The sequence below is a fragment of the Archocentrus centrarchus genome, chromosome 13, assembly GCF_007364275.1.
Source record: "Archocentrus centrarchus isolate MPI-CPG fArcCen1 chromosome 13, fArcCen1, whole genome shotgun sequence".
Classification (NCBI taxonomy): Eukaryota; Metazoa; Chordata; class Actinopteri; order Cichliformes; family Cichlidae; genus Archocentrus; species Archocentrus centrarchus.
In genome coordinates this window covers 1,440,223-1,458,668 of record NC_044358.1, presented here as the reverse complement: position 1 = coordinate 1,458,668, position 18,446 = coordinate 1,440,223, and the positions used below count along the sequence as shown (strand labels likewise).

Below are 18,446 nucleotides of genomic sequence, written 5' to 3'. Positions count from 1 at the left end.
ACAGATAAGACGGTCAAGTGGACTCAGGGATGGGGGTGGGGTGGGGAGCTCTTTATCTGGGACAGCCATAAATCTGTTACCCTGCCCATCCAAAGGAAAGCTGCAGTAATCCAGTCTTGAGACAGCACCAACCTTTGGATTTTCTCTGCTGAAAACAAGAGCCAGATTAGATTAGGGTGCATCATGTCACTCAACACAGTATTACTTTCATTCTCTCTGTACTAGTTGATTATCAGAGAGTGCACAGCAGGGGAGGCATTATGAAAAATAACAGAGTTGTGCTGTTTTAACTGCAGCTTTGCAATCTGCTGTTTGCTGGCCTGTCCACTAGAGGGGGTCATCTTACTATTCAGTCCCACATCCCAAATTCAGCTCTTTACTGATGATACTGACCAGCAACTCCTCATACATGCAGCTCTTCATATACTTATTTGCTTTTTATGTCCTTTTGAGTGTCTTTCTTTAAATGTATATTCAGTAACACATTGCTCAGAAATGATGAGAAATCAGAATATCCGTAATTAAATACACAAAGAATGTAATGAATGTTTATGGTTTGGATAGGAGCTGCAGCCATGGCCAGCCTGAGGGGGAAAATATAAGTAAATATTTCATTATCACAGTAAAAAATATGTTAACCTACGTTCAACATTTTAATGTTTGTTACTGCTGCATTCTGACAAATCTATACCTGGAGAGAAAAAAAAAACAGTTGATTATGAAATTATAGAATTGGTGTACTGTTAATGAAAATGTTAATTTTTAATGTAAAGTTAGTTAAAACTGACACAAACAAAAAGAAGAGAAGAAAAAAGCAAATCTCAGTCAGTGCACTCAATTTGAATTAAAAGGGGAAAATGAGATGGATGTTTTCATGGGGCAACAGATCAAATTTTACTTTCAGTTTCAGTGAGTTTGGATTACAAAGTCATTAAAAGTCAGATTAATTGAGATGAATTACCAGTGACTGTTGCGTTGCGGTCTGTGGTGATGAGCAGAGGTAATAAAGGTGAATGAGTTTAAATACCTGGGTCAGCCATCCAAAGCAATGTGGCAGTGCACAAGAGAGGTGAAGAAGAGAGTAACAGGCAGGGTGGAGTAGGTGGAGATCAGTGGGTGATTTATGAAAAAAGGATGGCAGCAAGAGTGAAAGGGAAGGCTTACAAGATGGTAGTGAGACCTGCACAGACAAAAACACAGGTGGAGCTGGAGGTGTCAGAGATGAAGATGTTAAGATTTTCACTGGGAGTGAGCAGGATGGACTGGATTAAGAATAAGTACATCAGAGGGACAGCTCAGGTTGAGCAGTTTGGAGGCAAGGCTGAGATGAATGTGTTGGACAAAGATGGAGCTGCCAGGCAGGAGGAAAAGAGGAAGACCTCAGAGAAGATTCATGGCTATAGTGAAGAAGGACATGCAGAGGGTTCACGTGACAGATGCTAGGGTTGGGGTGAATTGGAGGCACATGATTGCTGTGGTGACCTCTAAAAGGACCAGCTGAAAGAAGAAGTGGATCTGTTTTGGTGCAATGATGCTTTTGTTTTCATGTATTATAAAGGTAATACATGCTGCTCTTCTACCCAGTGAAAGTCCAAACTCACTTCCTGTCCAGCCTATGACATGTTTAGAAAAAGAGCCTTCAGATGACTTTACAAAAATGTTGCTTCAAACATGAGAAACAATAAATAATCATGACACCACTAGTGTCATGTGCAGTTGATGAAGTTATGCAGACCCAGAATTTGGGTAGTATGTAATGTAAAGCTAGGCCTGTATTTATATATTGCATATTTGCATACCTTTCTCTAAATCTATATTCGTATAAGTAAAATGTTTTTAGGGGCACCAGTGACAACCTTTTTTCATTGTTCATTTTAATCATCTGGTCTATAAATGTCAGAAAATGGTGAAAAACCCTAAATTGGCCTATTTCAAGTAAACAGCAACCAGTGAATTAATTCATCACTGCAGCTTTGATATTTTTCTAAAGGAAAAAATATTTTTAATATCAGTATACTCAATTATATCAGTATATAAAAAAAGAAAACCAGGAAAAATATGTTAGTGCGTCAACACATTCATTTAATGTTAACCTATGTAAATATAATGTGGACGGCTTAAGTGTTTTAGAGACAAGTTAAAATAAGTTATTTGTTTGCTGAATATTAAACTTCTTGCTCAGGTGTTATCAGGACGACACCTGACTCTGACTCTGGGAAGCTCCTGATATCATTAAGTGAAATTGTTTGGAGGCACTTTTTCTGTGCCTCTGCCGAGCGTTTAAAGCAGCACAAAGCACTTCAAAGGGTTTGCTTTCATTATTAAACAGTGAAAAGAGAAATAATTATAAGAAGTTAGACTTTGAGCCAATGTGGAGAAAAGTTGAAGCACTTCAAAGCTCATTTGGTCCCCGTTATCTACAACTAGAAATGTATTGGCTCTAACAGCTGAAGACGATCAGTCATGAGGACTTTTGCCTGGATTGAACTTGGCCTATTTCAAGCAAAGAGCAGCCAGTGCATACAGTATAAAGTTCTACTTGATATACAAAATTAGCCCCTTTGCTTTTCTTAGACTCACCCAGCATGCCTCCTCCCACTTGAGGAAGTCCCTGCGTGTTATGATCTCTATAACTCCGGCTCCAGACAGTTACCTCACTGCCGCTCACAAGACCTGACTAAGGCTGGAGAAAAGGTTTTGAACTGGAGGCTAGGCTGCTCTTCATCTATTTCAAAGTAGCACAGCCAGTTGTGAAATCACTTTACAGTAGAGGAGGAGCAGCAACATCTCTGGGTCCAGTTCGAGCTGTCCAGTACTGATCCCATGTGCTATGGACCGCTATCGTGTGCTGAGTGGCAGCAGCAGGACTTTCCCACTGCTGGGAGCTCAGAGCAGGGAGCAGGCCATGGTGTACCTGCTGGCTCTGGCTAGAGAGAAGCCGGTCTTTCTCAACAGCATGGCAGCACTCATGAAGGTAATCGATGCCACTGCTACTATTAAGAAAGCTCTGTGGTTGCATTTACATAGACTGTGTTCACTTGTTGGATGTTTTGATTTGGATAATATCAGTACTGTTCAGCGACCTCTTGACTGCATGTGATGTCGTGTGGTTAGAGCTTCGTGCTGGGGTGCTTTCAGGCCCTCAGACTGTTTGTGTACTTGAGTTTGAATTTGAGAAATGTTTTTTGCATTCACATTATGGTATGATCACATAACCTGGAGTGTGTGGAAATGTCAGTTTTGTGGTAAACCAGAAGGAAGGTAGAACCCTGCTGTGTGCTGAAGGTGCTTTCAACTCACATAAGTAGAATCCTGCATTACAGTATGAAATAAATGTTGGAGTACTAGAATAAACAAACCCCAAGAGCTACATTTCAAGCACCATTTCTGTATTAGGGTTGTAAAGTCTCGGTGGTATTACTAATACTCTAATCTTTAATAGAAGGGATTGTGGAAAGTAAACAGGAAATTTATAACTGATGTTTAAAGTTTGCAATATGTAATAAGTGTATGTCAAAATACACAAATTAATTGGGTTAACAATAAACAAGTCAGATGTTAGATATTATATGACAGGAATGAGTAATAAAGTACTCAGGGAGTACTCATATACATACTCATATATTGGCCAAAGATTGAGCTTGTTGCAGAAAAGGGTCAGTAGGTGAACAGTTCATGCTGTTCGTCTGGCTCCACCAATTTAGTCGATTAATGTGGACCATACTGAGAGTGGCCTGTGATTATCATGTTGATGGATTCCAGAGACTGTTGAAGAAGAGAGAGAGTGGAGTATTTCTATGCATTCTTTTTCATTCGTCAGAGCATGTCAGTTTCACGTCTGAATGAGCACCCTGGTCACTTTTCTTAAAACGTCACAGTGGCAATCTTAGGAGATCAGACATTGTACCATCTGCAGTATGTGTCAATTATGATATGACATGAGTCTAAATGCAGTAAAATAAAGAACTGGGAACACAGTTTCACTGTGCTCTAAAAATTGGAGCTGAAATGAGTCTGTTGCTTCCAGCAGTTTGGAGATTTTTTTTTCTCCTAACTTTGCTACATACCTGCAACATCATGTTTTTACAGTACATCTCTGAGCATTTCCAAAGTGAATGGGTTGCTTTTAAGCATGTGGCGCAGCAGTGTTAATGCCATTAATTGTCCCTGACATGCAGACAGTATTGTTTAGCATCTGTGGAGCTATCTTTTATAAGCTGCAGTTTAATAACAGTCTGATCTGTTTACTAAGGTTTCTATGGACATGTTCACATAACTGCATTTAGGACATAGCCACCATGGGAAGAAACCTCTGACCTCATACATTATGTCACTTGATGTACAGTCAAATCTAGCCAGTAGTACAAAGTACTACTAGTGCTTTAATCCAGCAACATTAAGTGACCTATGTCAAAGTGAACAGCAATAAGCTGGAAAACACTCTCCCACTTTGTCACAGATTCACTTAAGATACGTATGTAACATTTACCTGTTTCCAGATGTTGAATCCATCCATGCCACCAAATTCATTGAATCCTGGTAAAGCTTGGATTATTTTCAACATCCCTGCTAAATTATATTCACAAGTTTTAAATGACCCCCTCAATTACAATTATTGTAGTTTATTGTAATTATTGTACCAGTGCTGGAGGAATGCCTTATGAATCCAGATTCTGCTGGAAAGAACCCAGAAGCCTCTTGAAACACTTTATCTTATATCAAGCTGCCTTCACCAGGCTGTTGAGCTCTAGGCTGATGTGTGCATCCTCCATGGCACTTTGGCTCATATGATAACTAAATCTCCTCCAGCTGAACACTCTCACTACAGTGTTTTACTGCTGTACCAACCAGCTGCTGTTGACTCTTGGTTTTTTTGGGGTGGATATTGATATTTAATCACATAATTTCTTATGCATAGCAAATTGTTTAACTTAACAAAGCTGATGTAATTGGCTGCACATGTTGCAGACTCGGTGCTATCTCTAGCCTATAACAATCAAGCTATAAGCCTGCTTATGATCTCAAGCAGTGTTTAGAGAATGTAAAAATATGACTCCCATAATCACTGTATCTAGCCTTTGATGTTCTCATCTCTATACTGGAAGTATTTGACGTGATAACTGGAACCTGGTCTTCACTTTAAGAAGTGCCCTCAGGCCTTGGATGCCAGTCAAAGAGGAGGCGTTGATGGTTTAAATGCCAGCCACCCCCTCTACAAGCAACAACCCCATAGTTTGATTTGGAGATCAGTGCCAGTGACACCATCACTGAGCGGACCATGAGCTTATTATCCAGGGAGGTTGGAGAGCTAGCTTTTCCTATTCCCCCTGCCTGGCTTTGATGCTCATGTTCCGCAGGGACAGACAAACAGGCAGAAAATAAAATACAGCAAAAATATCTCTTGGTAAGGATTGTCTGTTTGTTCCTCCTCTGGGACCTGAAAATCATGAGCCCTCCAAAGAGCAGAGTGTGATCATGAATGGGGTTTGTTTTGTAGACTATTAAGGAGAAGGCGAGTGTGATCCACCCCCTCTGCCTGCAGATATATGTAGAGAATAAGGCTTTGTTGAACTTTCCCAGTTTACTCTGGAAAGACTGTGCATGTGAGACTTCTGTTTACGCCTGTGACGTAGGTGAACATGGCAAAGAAGACTTTAAAAGTAACTGCTCTGATCAAAGGTATGCAGGCAGGGGAAGGCCCCCAGGGCGCTCGGGGGAGGAGGAGGGAGAAACATTAAAGGGCATGAGAATAAAACAGGAGACACAGACTCTCCGGGGAGAGAGGGAGACATGAGGAAGCGATGCTGACTGCTGGGAGGATGAAAATACAGAAAGTAAAGAGTAAAAGTGAGGAGTGCATACTGAGTAAATGAAAGTGACAGTGAGATGTATTATGGCTATCTACAATGCATGTGGGAATAGGATTATTACTAATTGCTGCTCAGTCATTGGACAAGATGTTGGAGCTAGAGCAAAACAACACTGATACATTAGCTTAATTACTAAGGGGGAGGAGCTGACTTAACAACGCTTGTGATTTTAAAGAAAAATTATACACATTTTAAACTAATAAAGATATCTCATAGACAGTCATTTCAAAGGTCTAAGGCTAACAGGACGTAAACACATCGTATCTTTCCAGAAGACATTAACTGTTTCTGGTTTGTAGCCTCATTTCACTCACTGTTAGTTTGGTTTCCAGATGCCTGATGCCCTCTGCCCTCGGGCAGAGGGCATCAGGCCGATTCAACCCACAAAACAGCTTCAGTGTTTCTGCCAGTGTATCATAACCCCTGCAGATTGCAACACCAGAGTTGACTCCCTGCTTGTCTGAGGCACTGGGGATATGTTTTTAGACAAAAGCTAAAACTGTTATGTTAGCTATTTTATTTATTAGGATACTGTTCCCATTATCAGAATGTGAATGGGATGCAGAGCCTTCAGCTTTCAGGCCACTCTTCTGTGGAACCAACTCCCAGCACGGATTTCAGAGACAGACACCCTCTATATTTCTAAGATTAGGCTTAAAATTTTTGTTTTTGATAAAGCTTATAGTTAGAGCTGGATCAGTTGACACTGAGCCTCCCCTTAGTTATGCTACAATAGGCCCAATGATGCATGAAGTGTTTCTTCTTCACTCATGTCTTTTCTCTCTGTTTATACGCCACTCTACATTTAATCATTAGTTATTATTAATTTCTGGCTCTCTTCCACAGCGTGTCTTTTGTCCTTTCTCTCTCCCCTCAGCCCCAACCGATCGTAGCAGATGACTGCCCCTCCCTGAGCCTGGTTCTGCTGGAGGTTTCTTCCTGTTAAAAGGGAGTTTTTCCTTCCCACTGTCCATGTTTTTAAAGTGCGTCTTAAAACTTATTTTTATTCCTTGGCTTTCAAATTGGAGTGAGAGCTATCTCTCTGAGCTGTTGTATTGTTTTATAATTTTATATTTGTTTTATAAGAAGAGTGGGACAACATTTCTCCACAGTGATGTGAAAGACTTATTGTCAGTTATTGCAAATGGTTGTTTGAAGTTCTTGCTGCCAAAGGTGGCATCATCAGTTTTTGAGCAATTACTTTTTCACAAAGGGTCAGGCAGGTTTAGATAACTTTTTAAATTAAAGACTGGAGACAGGAGCTAGCTGTTTATTGGCTTGCCAAAATAACCTCCTGGAGCCCCCTGTAAGTAAATCAGTGCATCTGGACAAGAAGTAGTCCAGGACATGATCCACTGTAAAAATCATACTGCCTTTTTACACTTTGGTTTTCTGCATGGAACAAACAAATCAGATATAATGTGTTGATTAGCACTTGTTGGAGATGTGGGAATCTTTTGTACAAAACCAGGTCAGCTGTTTCCTCCTTTCTTTTGTTTCTTTATGCCAAGTTATGATAAATAGTTGCTGGCTTCAGGCTTTACTGTACTACACATTGACAACAGGCACAGGTGTGGTTATAATATTATTGTCTAACTCTATGAAATCCTGTAATTCCTAAACAGGGCTTCATTTTTGAAAAAAGAGTCCCTTAACAACACTTTGTTTTTTGTTTTTTTTGCATGAAACAGCCACATTACAATGATAAATTGGCGGCACTGACTTCAAAATGCTTTAATCCAGCCTAGTTGTCTGGAGAGACTCCTGCTAGGTGAGACACAGAGTGCTGAGGAATGTGTGAACTGGTGTTTGAGGGAGGGTGCAGGCTGGAGCTTGGTGAAGTCTGGGTACTCAGGCATTCCTTCACAGCTCTGTGGTTGGCAAGAATGGCATGCCGTCTAGATGACTTTCACCCTGCACCAAAGCTCCATGCAAAATCTCACGTGTGGGATTTAGACTGGATGCATACCAATCTGGTACTGCGGCTTTGGCAACATACTCTAAGTAGATTATCAAAGCTGCAGTTTGTGAATCTGAGAGCAAAGTTCTAGGTCCTAATATGGTCCAATTTGTGAATTTGCTCTTAAAAAGAAAAGGACGGAGTCTGATATCAGTAATAAATCATAAAAGGAAAGTTTGTCTGTTCTGTTAGATGGTCATTGCATTTTACTACAGTTTATGAGCAGTTTATGAACACTTTTTCCACAAGTGTTTAAAAAATATGTCTGAACTGAGCTGTTTGTTTGTGATCATCACATTGTAGGTGGTTTCAGACTTGTGACTTTGCTTTTTTTTTGTATGCCCTGGCAACACAGCAGGGCTCACAAAGGCAGTTTTCACCATTTGCAAATATAGATTGGCTTGGATATAAAAAGTCTATTTGAGGTTTGGGTGCATGGAAACACTATTTCCTTAAATTACATGGAACCTGCAGGTTTATGTTGCACAACTAAGCTTATAGATCTGTTCCACAGAATAAATGTAGACTTGTCATAGCAGAAAAAAAGACAAGTAAAACAAATTTGGTGACAATAGCTCCATGAATTATCCCTTTAAGCATTTACACTGAGCCAACATGCACAGTACAAGGACAGTTTAATGTCATCAGCACCACCTGCTGTGACACAAGCCCAAATATTTTTTTAAAAGAAAAGGTCTATTAAAGTCTAAGGAAAGGTGTTAAATGTTGGTGTTAATATAATCAGATGTGCAGAGAAAAAAATGCACTTTTAAGATCACAGTTTTCCATTGATTATAATGGGAAAACTGCATGCTAAAGGAGTAGTTAATCAGGTGTAAATTGTTTGTGCTATTGGTGTGGTTTTGGTATCAAAATGTAATTTTTTTCCCGTGCTCTTTCTATCTGCACAGGTTTTAGATGTAACTGGAAAGACTGAAAATTTTTGTAACATACCTAGTATGAGTAGTAGTATTTTTACACATATACTCTTCAGTATACTATACTAGTATAGCACATTATTGCTATATTGTACCTTTTAAAACACGTTATCACGATATGTTAACATAATACGGTAATTTACTTTGTCAAGTAGTGACCCAGTTTAGCCTCTTGTAAGTAGCAAGTAGGCTAATTCTAATATACTGTAAGAAATGTGGCGCCAAGTACAAACAGAAATATTGGGCAGTAATATTACAGTAATATTATTTACTGTATGCATATTATAATATTGAAATGCTTTTTATTTAAATGTTTTACAGTTTTATTGGTTAATGTTGCCTTAATATGTCAGTGCTGTGGTTGGCAAGTTAGCAAAAATAACTTTTATACTCAATATAACTACTGTAAATGGATATTTGAGACCGTTTCTTAGCTAGTCTAATTCTTGGTGTAATGTTTCCTTGAGCATTTTCAATTAGAAGAATATTTTAGTAATATTGAATATTACTGAATATGTTAAAGTATTTCTGCAATAAATAATTGATGTCCATGTCTCTGAACAGCTGATTTGTCAGCTTCTATTAGCTGCATTTACCGGTTCAGGTTTAACAAGATTATGATTGAATGTTGCTGTGGAGGTCTGCTGCTGTCATCTCCAATCTTGTCAGTTTGGGTGGAGGTGAGGGTTTGTTTTTATGGTGCTGTCAGAGACTGGGGGTGTTGCTGTCTTAAAAAAGCCAGTATTTGTTCATCTGTGTTTTAGCTAAGCCGTCTTGACTTGAATGTGTCCCTCATTTCATGTTTTGAGCTTTTGCTTCTGAGAGTGTTCATCATGAGAGTGAGTAAACTCAGATTTATTTGATTACCGGTAGATTTGTAATACCAGTTTCAGATTACAGGCTCATTAATTTATATTTTTATTTCATTTGGGACATATTCCTTAGTCATTTACCAGGTCAAAATTGCCAAAAATTTTACATTTACACAGCCTGACTGAGCAGTGTTGGAAATATGCTGCTGTTACTGTTTCCAACTGGGACTTGAGAATTGGACATCTACTAAAAGGGCTGGTATTAACACACTGACCTGTTGTACCAGCTTGTTCCTTCTCAGCCAGCTCAGAGAGGCCTGGGGGGGCTGCTAAAGATGTCTGCAGAGAGACCTAGAAAGAGCTTGTGGATTTTTAAAAAAAATTTTTTAAACAAGCCACACATGAAAGCCAGAAAAATGTGATTATGTAAATCTGTCAACAAATAGTTGATTGGGAGCATCTTTTAAGCACAGTTTGCATTTGTCAGATGTCAGATTTGAAGTTGATTTATGTTGAAACCTGTCTGTGATGCTGCTCTGCATCCAGGTTTGGTAGCCTTAAGGCTGTCTAGCAATCAAATGAGACAATTTCCAACAGCTTTCTTGACAAAAATGAGACAGGCGTAGGAACACCGAGCAGTGCAGCCTTTGTGTACATTCAAGCAGATGTTGAGTGGGAGGACTTGTGTAAGTTTAGACTTGCCAGTAAATGTTTGAAGTTTTGACTCTTCTACTCAATATACAACCCTGTTCTACAGCTCAAAGGGGTCTTGTACTCCCACCCGCTCACTTAAAAGCTAAACTGGTCCCAGATTACAGGTTAAAGCTAATGGTGGGGCTGTAGCTCCTAATCATGCAGATGCTCTCTCAGTGGGAAAGCTTTTCATATTGCAGTGTGAGGGGAAAAAACATACCAAAGCTCATTATTGTGGGTGAAAATAACTTGGCTTGCCAAGTGTTCCTACGTGACAAGAAACAGATTGGGCCTGAAATAGATCAGAAGAACATGAAGTACCACCGTGCTGTTTTGTTCATTTGTTAACAATGGGCAACATTTTACAAAAAAAGTATTTTTGATAAATTATTGGTTTGAGTTGTGAGCATTCAGCTGCTTTAGATTAGACTATACCAGATCACTTAGAAAAACCATCTGCCAAGCAGTGGTTGGTGTAATTGGTTTATGTTTTGCTGCCATCTGTTTCTCTGCCAACCTCAGAGACACTATGTCTGCAGCAGAGGGCTTTGACAGCAGTTCAGGGGTCTGTGGTATTAGCGCCCTGATAGGTGACCTGACCCCTCATACTGACAGCTGAACAATCAGTCACGGAGTCTGACTGCAAGGCATCCCACAGAGAGAGGATAGTGGAGGCTGCTGCGGTCTTTCAGGGCTGAGAGGAGTGCTAGCTGTTAAAATTAATTTATAAGTTATAGTTTTCTTGCAGTAGATCACCAGGTTGGATTGCACATTAATGTTAATGTGCTACGACATAGCCACAGTGATCCCACCTACTTTGGACCTCTGTGAATTTTGAATCCTGGACTTGAGTATTATGAATGTTCACTTTTTTTTCTTTTTTTTTAAATTCAGAAGTGATCATCTTTGGATGGTGGAGTGCTAAGTTATTGCCTGAAGTGCATCCATGGACCATATGTGTGCATCAAACAGGCACAATAATTTGTGTTCAGCAAGAAATAAAATACTAGGAAACTGGAACAACGACTTGATGGGCAAATTATTTGCCCAATAATTAGTTTAAAATTGCTCTAAAAGTCAGAAAACACAAACATGGACAGGTGAGACAGTTGAATGCCTGAAGTAGAAAGCTAGACTAATAATCTGCATGTAACTGATAAACCTTAATGCAGTGGAAACAGCTGAGTTATAAAAAAGCCAAACCCTGGTGCCAGTTTAGCTCACTGGGTTAAGCATGCAACCCATAACCTGTAAGGCTAATACAAAGGCCTGGGTTTGAGTCCACCCTGAGGCCATTTACTGTGTTTCTTCCTTTGTCTTCCCTCCTCTAATTTCCTTTCCACTGTCCACATAATAAAGGCAAAAATTCCCCCAAATACATAAAAAATTCAAACCCTATACAGTTACCACAAAGGAGAAACTTATTTATCAAAAGAAAAGTGCTTTAAGCTGGGAATTTTAATATGGGAGTCTATGGGGATTGACTCACTGTTGGAGCCAGCCTCATGTGGCCAAAACTGCAGTTTTTCAATACGTCCATGTTGCCTTCAGTTGTCATCCTGGGGGGGTGCCGCTTAGCTCATTCTGTTTCTTTTGACACTGGATGGCCTTCTGCACCACTCACATTCACTTAAACAGTTTGTTTCAGGTTATATACTGGTAAATGAATCAGTCAGACCACAGGGGCAGTCTGCCACTTTATATCAGGGCCTTTGAGTTGGTCGGGTGACTCACAGACCAGCCCTACAATAATTTTAATTGTCTGAGCTTTCTTATCACCTGTCAGTGGCTTTAGTGGAAACATATTTGAACTGAAGAATAGCCTGTCCACCCTTCACTTCAAATTTTGCCACATTGGTCATTAAGAACCTTATGTTGCTATTTAATTAGATGTAAAGAAGTCAGTAACTAAGAGTTGCAAAGAGTTGCTACAAAGTTGCTACAAAGATTTTTAGTGTGTTGTTACTCCCACCTATGAAACCCTAATCTGATATCTTCCTTTCCTTGTGTGCTTGCCACAGGAGAGACAGCGACTAGAGACCATCTTAAACCTCTGTGCTGAATACAACAAAGGCGACAGCACCGGCCTGGACCCACTTTGCTCAGGGAGGTTGGGTTTCCCTGGAAGTCTGGCCGATGGCTCCGGGCGGAGACCATCAATGGAGAATGTCCTGGAAGGGACAGCATGCTCAACCACACTCCGTCTGGCACAGAGACAGAGGGAGAGTGATGAGGAGAACCTGAAGGAGGAGTGTAGTAGCACAGAGAGTACTCATCAGGAGGTGAGGACATCTCCTGCTCCCAGCACAGCATCTGCACTGCACAATGGAGAAAGACAGGTCAGAGTGAGTGCTTATTTCAGATGCTCTCTGTGCATGCAGCTGCAGGACTAGCATGTGCAAATGATGTGCTATGCTTTACAGCAAGTGCACTTCAAAACATCATCTTCACAAAATTCCAGTTAGTTACTCTTTGCACCTTTTAATGTAAAATTATTTTATTGGCTTTTGCTTTGCTTGTGTTTCAGATTGCTTGTGTTTTAGGTCTATTGGGCAGTGGAAATGCTGTTTGCACTGGAATCTTGCATGAGGCTCATTTGTTAACTAGCACCATCTACATTTCTGCCCTCATTTGGTTTTATTCCTGTTTTCTGTCACTGTCTTTCAGATTTCTCAGATTTCCTAATCATAAAATATTCCAATTAAAATGGACAGCTGTTTGTGCCAATATTAACTCATTTAGAACTGATTGTTTACATTTTTGCTCCTGAAATTTGTCATTTTTACACATTGAAATTCCATACCATGCCAGGTTTTCCTGTATGTCTATAAGATTGAGAACACAAAGAACTGATTGATCTCTCTCTCTCTGTGAAGCATGATGACCCTTCCAGCTCGGGCAGTGCTGGTCGTTTGGAGCTGGGCTACCTGGAAGACGAGCGGGTCCGTGTCCTGGCTCGGATAGATGAGCTCAAAACCCGACTTACAGAACTAGAGCAACAACTCCAAGAGTCCAAACAAGAGGTAGATGAAATCCATCTGGACCTGTGGATGGGAGAGGGGCCTGGCTGCAGGTAAGATGGTGCCGCCATACCTCAACTCCATTCGGAACTCCACAGGAAGTTGGTTTTCTTTGTGAGTTTATCAGTGGGAATTGCCAGTTTCACTGGGGGATGCGCAAGATGGCAACCCGACCAGACGTTCATTACTGAGAATTTACTGAGAAACGAACATAAAAGGAGGTTAAAAGACCAGAAAATGTAAATTAACCAACTGTAAAAATAAAATAAAGCCAGCAGATTTAATTGTTCACGTGACCTTTTGTCACGTGACTTCCGGTATAAAACAACTTCCTGTGGAGTTCCAGAATAGAGTAGAGGTATGGCGGCGCCCTCTTGCCTGCAGCCAGGCACTCTTCCTGATGGGAATTCAGTCAGTCAGTCAGTCAGAATACTTTATTGATCCCAAAGGGAAATTACTACTGTTACAGCTGCAACCGTTTCATTTAAACGAGTAAACCTAAAACACAATAACATACACTAAAGGCATAAAAGTATAAAGACTAAAGAGATATTTTGACTATATACACATCTAAATCTATACACATATGAGAATTGTGAGTGCAAAAATTTTTAAATAGGTGTCATTATATATATATGCACAGTCCTTTTTTGTACAATGTATAAGTGTATGTACAATGTACAATGTATATAGTGTATGTACAATGTATATGGAAATTTAAACAATTTTATGTACAATTGAATACTGATAAGTGAATGACACTGATGAACCACAATGTCACCTATTAAGGGAGGAGTTATAGAGTCTGATGGCCACAGGTAGAAATGACCTCCTGTGGCGCTCTGTGGTGCATTTTGGTGGGATGAGTCTTGCACTGAATGTGCTCCTGTGTCCCATCACTGTGTTGTAGAGTGGGTGGGAGCCATTGTTCATAATGGCCTGCAGCTTAGACAGCATCCTCCTCTCCGACACTGCCATAAGCGAATCCAGCTCCACTCCCACCACATCACTGGCTTTGTGGATCAGTTTATTGAGTCTGTTGGCGTCTGCCGCCCTCAGTCTGCTGCCCCAGCATGCAACAGCATAGAGGATGGCACTCGCCACCACAGACTCATAGAAGATCCTGAGCATAGTCCGGCAGATGTTGAAGGACCTCAGGCGTCTCAGAAAATAGAGGCGACTTTGGCCCTTCCTGTATAGGGCATCAGTGTTCTTAGCCCAGTCCAGTTTGTTGTCAATGTGTACTCCCAGATATTTGTAGTCCTCAACGGTGTCCACACTGACCCCTCCGATGGACATAGGGGCCACCGGTGCCTTGTCTTTCCTCAAGTCCACCACCAGTTCCTTTGTCTTTGTCACGTTGAGCTCTAGATGGTTCCGCTTGCACCATGTGACAAAGTCCTTCACTGTCCTCCTGTCCTTAGTGTAGACCAAGCCAACTGAAGTGTAGCTTTTGACCCTCCAATGACACTTGTGGCACAAAAATCTAAAGCACCAAGTGTCTTTTCAGTCTCTGCTTAAAAAAAAAAAAATCCAATACCAGCAGTCTTCGGTGAGTGTTTATCCTTTCCCCATGCTGTTACTGTGGCTGGTAACGTGATAGCTCAGTAAAAACTGAATACACCTGTTGGCTGCAGCATTATCACTGGTTATGTTACACAGGACGATACTGGTCTCAGAACCCACTGTTCACACTGTAATGCTGGTGTTCTTCCAGGCTGAGATGGAGCGTGCCTTACTACAGGGTGAAAGGCAGGCAGAGCTTGACCAGATAGAGGCTGAAACAGACATCATTGCTCAGCTGCAGCACAAACTGGACGAGCTGGAGAACGCCATCCAAAGAGAGAAGGACAAGGTACATGAAGCAGTAATTAAGAGTATGGGACGGTTGTAAACAGCTTTATTTTTTATTTCAGTTCAGGTTACAAATTTTAATATTTAGAGGTTATGAACATTTCTGGTACTGCAGAAAGAGAATAAACACACACAGATACACTCACTGCCTGTGCTTTTACAGTCTCTAAACAGTCTTACATTCCTTGCCGGTACTGTTGGTGTTTCTACATAAGGCAGCATTCCTGTCTGCACTGAGCATCCTTGATTCAGAGAATTTAATACATTTCATAGAGGATCCCATACTTTGAGATCACATAAAGGGCTTAATAAAAGACTTGATTTGCCTCCTTAGGTGTCTCCTATTGCATGTTTCTGCCTTAGGCTTTTACTTTGTGTTCTCCACAGCTTGACTCAGCTGACGATTAACCCTTAATCCTCCCTTTGCTTCCTGAGCACTCACAGAATGTTTGATTAACTCTGCTTGCATATTTCTTCACTCTGCATGATGGATCCTGTAGGCCAGCCGATTCTGTAGTTTTGGTTCTATAGTGCACGAGCTCCGCTAGAGACCTTTAAAAAGGTGTTCCACTAGCGGACAAGGGAATGTATGAGCATGTTGATGGTGGTTTTAGGTGGCTCATTTTTCTGTTTACTTGCACATAATGCATTTTACCACAAGACAGAAAGTGGAATATATATATATATATATATATATATATATATATATATATATATATATATATATATATATATATATAATAGCAACTTCGCTTTATCATAGTTAGTTGTAATATCTGTGCTGTCTTTAGAGTCCTAGTGGACTTTTTTCCACATAGAAATACACTTTTAGAAGGTGAAGTTCTAAAGCCACTCTTGATTCAACACAGCCAATAACAGCAAGGTGAGTATTTATTGATTTCTGGGCATGAAAACGGAGCAGCACCCAGGAGGCATGATGCCTCTGGAACATCTGAGGTGGGGATGTTCTCTGCTCAATAATTGCCCAATAAAACTGTGGCAACTTCTCTGCAGCTTATTGAAATTTGAAATATTTACTGTCTATAATAATCAGTCATGTACAGAAGAAATGGTTCATTTCTAGCAAGCCCACAGGAATAATTATCATATTAGATACTGTACATACCTCCTTCTTGTGCTCTGCCCAACCTTAAAATCTGTCACCACATGTCTATTGCTAACACCTTACAGCTTTTGATTTGCATGGCGTGGATTTTGAGCAGTGTTTTTCTGTCTTTCTCTCCTATCGTCCATCCATCCTGTGTGTGGGTGTGTGTTGTGTCTTTCTAGGAGAGGGCTAATGTTGAGGCTGAGCGCCGGGTTCTGCAGGGCCTCCAGGAGGGCTACGCTGAGCTGAAGAACCAGCTTCATAATTGTCCCGAGTCCCTGCGGGAACAGTTGCAGGAACAGCTCAAGAGGGTGGGTTGTCAGTCGAGCAGAAGGACCCAGACCACTCCTCCTGATCTACCAGCTCTAGCCTACAGTCTTCACCATCCTGCCTACAACCTTCTGTATTGTACTGTAGCACCAAGTACTTCCCTTCAAGGCTCTAGCAAACAGTGAGCTTTTTATAAAAGCGGAGTTAATTGATCTGGCTCAAAGAGGCAACACATGGCATTATAGATATGATTTTAAATTTAGTTTTTGAAATATCAGGTGTTTTAATAAAGTAGACCATGCCTCATGCCAATGCCAAATCTTTCTACAACCCACTCGGCAGCTCTTTTGGTCAAACCTCTGGGCACTTGTTTTGGTCAGTCATTTTGAATCACCAGTCAAATTTGATTTAGAAAAAAAAAATTTTGAAAACATTTAGCTGCCTTTGCCCCAAAATATGGTTTTAAAATGCTTTTTGCCCTGGAAGCCATACTTCCACTGCTATCTTTACTGTAACAGAATTCTGCTGTAGATTTCAGCCCAGGAGACTCTGCCATAGAGTTTGCATTTGTATAGACTTGGAACTGTATTGTCTAACAAAGGAAAATGCAGTATTTATGTATCTAAAAGAAAAAAATAGTTGTAAGACTCTGACCATAGCCCTGTATCATCTGTGAAGAACTGCATGTGTGAATCTGATCTGCATCTCTTCTGTGATTTGTCATGGCTCACATAATGCGTATAACTGCTCACTAATCAATTAACATAGGCCCTGACCAGATTCATTCTCTTGTTTTCCCTTGCTTTCTCCCTATGAGTCTATATGTAATTGAATATTGCTGTTTGATTTAGAATCAGGGGCGTCTTTGGTTTTTCCATCAGGAATATCTCATCAGTTGCCAGTGATACTATGTCAAGATTAAGTTAAGTTCTTTGTAAAGTAGTGGCCTGTGATTGTACAGAATTTTAATGCTGAACAGGTGGGAATTTCAGACTCAACCAGCAGAGCAAAATTAAGTTTGAAACTCAAATGCCAGCAGCATGAAGTCTAAACAAATAAGAGAAACTGCTCCCAAAGTTTTTCAGTGTTTCTGGGTTCTGTGAACAGCTTACAAAAACAAGTCATTTGACTGATTCTTACACTGCATTTACGTAAACTGGAATTCAAGACTGTCAGTCCTAATTATACACTCTTGGAATGTAGTGTGTGCACTCTAAGCAGTATAAGTTGTTGAGTCAAAGTGACAGATGAAAAGATCAAATTACTTTGATTTCAAAAATTGGTTTGCAAATTTTTTTTCCTTTAAAAAATGTTTGGGTATGTGTGTGCATGCTCTGCTCCATGTGTACAACATACTTTTAATTACCACACACTAGTAGCTGTGGTGTAGTAGAAGAATGTTCATCTTCTTGGCTGTCTGCTTAAAAGCACACCCTGCCATCCATCATCTGTCAACTTTTTGCTCGGTTAGCTACTTCTCAGTCATTTATATTTGAAATCGTCTGAAACTTGGCACAAACATTTGTCTACAAAATAGGGTAGACAGATTTTCAATTTTTTACTTTGAGTTTTTTTTCATTGAGTTTTCTAAATTTTCCAGAAATGCTGTGCATTTTGGGTTTACCTTTTAATTTTTCTGTTATTCCTAGACTGGCACTTTTAAAACTTGGTATGAGTACTCAGTGTGCACAGCTCTACAAAATGTTTCAGACAAATTTTTCCTTTCAATTTTTTTTTTCTTTACAAATTTTTGAAATTTTGAAGATAAACAGTGCATTCATGTTTAACTTCAGTGACTGTCTCCCTTATTTATTGGTTGAATCTTTTCAAACTTGCTAGAAGTTCATTGCGCAAATCTGTACGAAATGTTGCAGAGGAATTTCTGATTTTTCACTTTTATTTTTTACAAATTTTGAAGAAA

The 18,446-nt window shown here is 40.1% G+C and overlaps 1 protein-coding gene across 6 annotated transcripts in view; it reads left to right on the top strand.

The window, feature by feature from the left end:
* The window catches only part of phldb1b (pleckstrin homology-like domain, family B, member 1b), a 111,537-nt gene that overhangs the window by 63,673 nt on the left and 29,418 nt on the right, over positions 1-18,446 (top strand). For 3 of the 6 annotated variants that reach the window (XM_030744078.1, XM_030744076.1, XM_030744081.1), the window contains 4 exons: positions 12,295-12,618; positions 13,150-13,296; positions 15,011-15,148; positions 16,438-16,566. In XM_030744078.1, the coding sequence (XP_030599938.1) occupies positions 12,295-12,618; positions 13,150-13,296; positions 15,011-15,148; positions 16,438-16,566 (738 nt within the window). The remainder of the gene's footprint in view (positions 1-12,294; positions 12,619-13,149; positions 13,297-15,010; positions 15,149-16,437; positions 16,567-18,446) is intronic. The other 3 variants (XM_030744077.1, XM_030744080.1, XM_030744079.1) reach the window with 3 other exon arrangements.